The following is a 5,710-nucleotide window of genomic DNA, read 5'->3' on the forward strand; positions in this document are numbered from 1 at the left end:
AATTGATTTTTTGCAAATGCGATCTTTATAGGGTGATTTATAATATGAACGGTTCTAATTATAAACATAAAATTCTATAAATTGACAACGAACAATTTTGAGTAGGAGTTCGTACTCATCTTTGAGTAGCCAAGTATTGTTTCTCAACTCTAACCCTATTGTACCAATGGTCATTCTAACATAACTCATTTTGACAGAATTCTGACGGAGTTGACGAAAATGATCATAGCTACACGTTTTGATGAGTTGAGGGACTAATGGTAATAGATTTTGAGTTGAGGAACCATTGCTCTAATTTGATTAAAGTTGATGGACCATTACTACAATTTACTCTTAGTTTCATCCAACCCACCACCACCGTCACTGATGTACCTACTTCCTGCCATGGATATATCAATTAAGTAGAAAAATTATGTAGAAATGTGTGTGTATATTTAGGTGAACAAATATGCAATTCTGGGACGGACTGGAGGATTGAGTTTAAGGAACTTGGGGCTAGGGATTGGATCTGGAATTCAAATCGAAATTGTTTAAAGAATTCGTAAATGGTAGATTAGTACTTTTATATTAAATTTTAGTTACAATTATCGTAAATCTAAAAAAATGACTATAATTTTATATGTGGCCTTAAATTTTGATTATTTTTTCAAATTGTCCGAGGGTGACATTGTTGGTACTTATTTTATAAAATGTTGGGTCATAGGCTCTTGAAAATTGGTAACTGACATTAAGGAAATACTGATGCGTGACCGCAACATAAAGGTCAATTGATGAATGCCAAGGTATCTTCTTATGCTGGCGGTGTGCAAAATATTTAATTGTCTTACTATTCTTTAACAAACCTCTATCTACTTATGACGAGTAGAAACTTCGATTTTACTTTATCAACAGCAGTTGTAAGTTGACTTGGTACCTCTATTTGGAGAACACAGAAACGCCATGCCCTTGTTTTCAAATTTTCATAATTTTCAAATCCTAGTGTCTTTTTTGTCAAACACATAGCTATAGCCCGCCAAGAAGAAGAGTATTTTTTCGATGTACTTGGAGTACGGTCTTATAACGTAATTATTTCTAGTTGTATAGAACATATGTTTTTTCTTTTATTAAATACTTTAGGAGTGAGACATGTTAATCATTTGTTACATGTGATCTAGTATCTTAGCGGATAAGGTGTCGGATTTTCATCTATGCATCCTGAGTTCGGAACTCCCTCCTCAATTATTATAATAACTTCCAACACTTTCCTCCTCTTTTTAATAACAATAATTATAAGAACCATATCGTTCATCCTTATTATAACATGTAAAATGATATATCATGTAACTTGTGTTCCGAGTACTCACAAAAATTTCTTCTGAGGGAGAGGGAGAGAACATACGAATGAACCAAGTCGTTTTTGTCCACCTTCACAGGATTATGCGGCTCTGTGTTTTTGTCAAGACTCCAAGAGCTTTCAAACTTAACATGATTGGTGGTTGAGGTTTTTTCCCACTTAATTAAGTACTAATTATAACTAATTGACGGTTGAACAAAATCTATCAGGCTATCAGCTTCCAACAACAAAACCTTGTTAGAAAAATAAAGAGATTAAACAACAAATACAAGGCTGAGAAGCTACCAACAAATTATGTGGTCCATTCTGTTTAGGTGAGGAACTCCACATCAATTTAACAATGAATATGAATTAAACTCACAGAATTTGGGGACCGGCTTTTTTGGGGGGTCATAATCAAATTGAAGCTACAAGAGAGCACTTTATATGTTCGAGTACAAAGCTATCGTGATGTATCATTTTAATGATGTAATGTTATGTGAAAAGAAATTTATACCCAATATTGTATCATTCATATTGAATGTTATAGTAACAATGTACTCGCACCATCAATTCTCCAAACAATATTACAAAAGCCGCAAGGTTAGATTGGTAAAATTATGCACTACAAGTAGCTCTTAACATATTTATTAGAAAATAGTTCCATTAGCATGTGGATTGTTACCAACGATAAAGTGATTAAAAAGCTATCTATTGGAATAAAAGAAATGAATAAAAAAGTTCCTCAATGGTACAACGGGAGGGGGAAATTGAAGAAATTGTGGTTTGCAAGTGAAATAATTGTCTTTTCAACACAGCTACATCCCTTTTCAAAAGAAGTTGAATCTTCCCGTTTTTTGTTTTGTCCTCAAATCCTTGAACTTATGAAGTCTCGTTTTTGTAGTATGCCAATTCGTTAACATCACACTTGCGCAAAGATTATACATGTAAGTTTTAGATAAGTTAGGATTATGAAAATTTAGGGTTTGTCGAACCTCCAATCAAACAAACGAAAATAAGTACAAAGGAATATAAAGACAATTGATCAATTATAAAAATTGAATAAAAGATGCGAGTTATGAACTTGAACATAATAAATTCTAGCTTTCACTGTAAATTAGAATTTTCTTTTTTAGTACATCAATATTTTTATACTAAGGAGAGAGAGAGTTCGGCTAAACCACACAATGAATAGCCTAATTTGGTATCGAATAGATAGTACAAATGATGGTACAAATATGGTACAAATAGATAGTAAGAATTTACAAATATGAAAGGAACATGAACATGTTGGGCACTGTTTTGAATTTACAGGAATACAGGGGTGATTGTATAAGTAACAAGGTAAAAGTTTTCAAAATGTCGTTACACTTGACAACAACAGCTAACTTATTTAAATTGTCTGACGTGTGAACACGCGCTTTTTCTACACAGAAGAAAACAAAAAAATATATACCGCCGGAAACAATCGCCAATAAACCGGCGATTACATATAAAACAAAAACTCGGCGCCAAAAATAATTCTTAAGTCTCAAAGACTCCGCCGACGGGACAACGCTGATGACGAAGAGCCGCCGGATGCGGGCGTAAAAAACAGGTCGGATAAGTGATTTCCAATATCTTCAGGGGTAATTCTGACATAAAGCGCCGCGTTTCTCCCGCCGCCAACCGTCATCCTGTGTGTGTCATAAAACTCCCTGTAAACCGGAACGAGCTTTTGCCCTACAGAAACTTTGATCTCGTCTCGGAGTTTCGGGTCCGGTACGACACTCATTCTTTGTTTCCGATACGCTTGTTCGAAGGCAAAATTGAAATTCCGAAAGATCAATCTCGCTTCCTCGGGAGAAATCGGAGCCGTCGGATTCTCCGGCAGCGAAGATAACACATTCCCCCAAGCCAGTTTCTCGTAATTCGCCGCGAACTGCCGCACTTTCGCCTCGTGCTTTGATATCCAGTCCTCGCCAAGGAGGTACTGGAGATTCGACGAGCGGACTTTCGAGATTACATACTGGAGGTTGTTGGCGAGGAAGAGGTACGACAGCGCGATGTCCTTGTAGTGCTTGGCCTTGTCGTCGAGCTTGCAGAGGAGGACGAGGACGAGCCATGCCATGCGGACGGAGATAGCCGGCGCTGGAGCGTTATCGGAGACAGGACTGTCGAAGTACGATTCCGGCAGTGTCGATTTAGCAGGGCAAGGCCAATCGGTGATAATGTCGGCGAGGATGTTGCTGTAGTCCGTGAGGAGCGAGAGGTAATTCATCCCGCGGACCGTCAGATCGTGGATCCCGCCGCCGGTGGGGACGGATTTCGACGAGTCTTTCTGGACCGTGGACTCGAAGTCGGAAATCAGCGATCGCACCGACTCGCCGAGTTTGATGAGCGAGTTGAGAGCCTGAGATCGGACGGCGGAGGTGGATTCGAATCCGAAAATGGATTCGATCTCCGGCCAGCTCTCGGAGATGGCGGTGTACATATCGAGGAGGCGGAAAATGTCAAGCGACGACGGCGAGTTCTTCTTGCTTTTCACCGCCACGAGAACCTGCGGGAAGCCGAAGAGCAAATTCGCGGCCTCGCTAGAAATGTGCGTGAAGCAGGACTCGAGGATCGAAGCGGAGGACGCGAACACGTGGTCGCACAGGATCCTCTCGCCGTCGAAGAGCGTGGAGATAGAGATCTTCACCGCGCTCAGCCAGCTCGTGATTCTGAAATCCAGAACCTCCCGGTCCATCTTCCCGATCTGCGAGGAGCTGAACCGCTCGACGCGGAGCTTGTACATTCCCTCGTCGATGATCGATTTTCTGATGGTTTTGTAGATGTGAACGCATTCCTTCGCGTATCCCGATGTGATCATACACTCGGCGATTAATTTCAAGTCGTTCATGGCGATCGCCGAGACGTGTTCGACTTCGGAAATGGCGTCTCCAGCGAATTTTACGTCGTCGTCTGTGATGGCGCCGCTGTCTTCGTCGTAATCGGACGTGCTGGACCGGGTCGAGGCGAGAGAGGATCTGGACCGGGTGGAGACCGATTCTGGGTCGAGGTGAGCCCGGTTCATGGAGAGGATCTGGTAAAACTCCTTCTGGAGACGCTTCATTGCCACCTGCATGAGGCTCTGCGCGTGGACGAGTTTTTCGGATGTGGGTTCATCTTGGACGAGGTAGTGCATGACACTCTGGAGGTCCGTCACGCACCGGATAAACTGGCGGGCTTCGTTTTTGCTCTCGTAGAATAGGGAGGTGACTTTGGCGTAAGTGGAGGTGTCCGGGTTCCACTTCATGATCAGCACGGCGCCGTTCTCGATGATCTCTTGAATCATCGCCTCCGTGAAGTTCGTAACGGGAACGCGCCGTGGGGTTGGAAATGAAATCGAGGGCCTAGAAGGGGAAGAAGAGAAGGCCGAGAGTCTAGCAGGGGAAGAAGAGTAGGCCGCGAACGACGGCGCTTTGGAGTGAAAAAACAGGCTCCTCATTCCTTTTGTTGGCATTTCACTCTAGGAATCTGACAGGCTTGGATTGGCTTGGCTTGGACTGGATTAAATTTTCTTGTCAGTTTTTCCAGCCTCTTTTGTAGTAGTGTTGGTTTGGTGTGAGCTGTCAAGGTCTGTTTGTTTCTCGAGAAAATTTGGTGGCTGTTGTGTGTGGGATTTGGAGGGAGGAGGATTGTGTTTGTGTTGGTGTTATGTTTGGGACTGGAGAGTGGGAGGGGGTATATATAGAGAGAGGGAGATGGAGATGGAGATGGAGATCGACGACGGGGTTTCCTGTAGAAGGAGAGAACGAAGGCACGTATTTGACTGTGACGCCTTTGTATTGACAAATTAAACGACGTGTTTTGAGAAATGAATAACGACAATGTCGTACCAGGAGCAAACAATTGTAGGAGATTAACTAATTGGTCGCAATGAGACGCAAATGTATTCAAATAATTCGGGAGAAGCCTATGAACGGTACAGGTTAGATAATAATAAAAATACTATTAGAAATATTATGATTGAGAAAATAATAAAAGATTCTTTATTTTGTTGGTTTGTTTTTAACTCTAGTCGCAATTGGGTGCTTAATTAAGTATAAAAATAATATTTAATTTATGATCAAGGGAACCTTAAGTCTTATGACTAATATTCCAATATTATTCTCCAAGTTGCTGTTTATAAGTTGGAAGATAATTGGTATTGCACGTGGGACGTAAGCTTATATATCATTTCAGAGGCACTGTTATATAGCATGACATTCAGCCCAAGTTATTTTAGGCAGGGCATGACGTTTTCGCTAACATAGAAACTAGTGGAAGCAAATATTGAATAGAAGTTTACATGGAGGACGAAATAAATCCGAGAAAAGTATCACCTACTTGCACCAACTTATCATCCAAGGATTGCAGAAAATGGAAAATAGTTGG

General features: G+C 41.2%; 1 protein-coding gene across 1 annotated transcript; it reads right to left on the bottom strand.

Moving 5' to 3' along the window:
- Positions 1–2,551: 2,551 nt before the first annotated feature.
- LOC103433362 (exocyst complex component EXO70H1-like) lies at positions 2,552–5,048 on the bottom strand. Its single transcript, XM_070820603.1, has one exon. The coding sequence runs from the start codon at positions 4,794–4,796 to the stop codon at positions 2,844–2,846; it is 1,953 nt and encodes a 650-aa protein (XP_070676704.1). The 5' UTR covers positions 4,797–5,048; the 3' UTR covers positions 2,552–2,843.
- Between the last annotated feature and the right edge of the window lie 662 nt (positions 5,049–5,710).

This window comes from Malus domestica, chromosome 04, assembly GCF_042453785.1.
Source record: "Malus domestica chromosome 04, GDT2T_hap1".
Classification (NCBI taxonomy): domain Eukaryota; kingdom Viridiplantae; phylum Streptophyta; class Magnoliopsida; order Rosales; family Rosaceae; genus Malus; species Malus domestica.

Coding starts and splice junctions, on each gene's coding strand:
- LOC103433362 (XM_070820603.1), bottom strand. CDS start 4,796: ATGCCAACAAAAGGAATGAGGAGCCTGTTTTTTCACTCCAAAGCGCCG.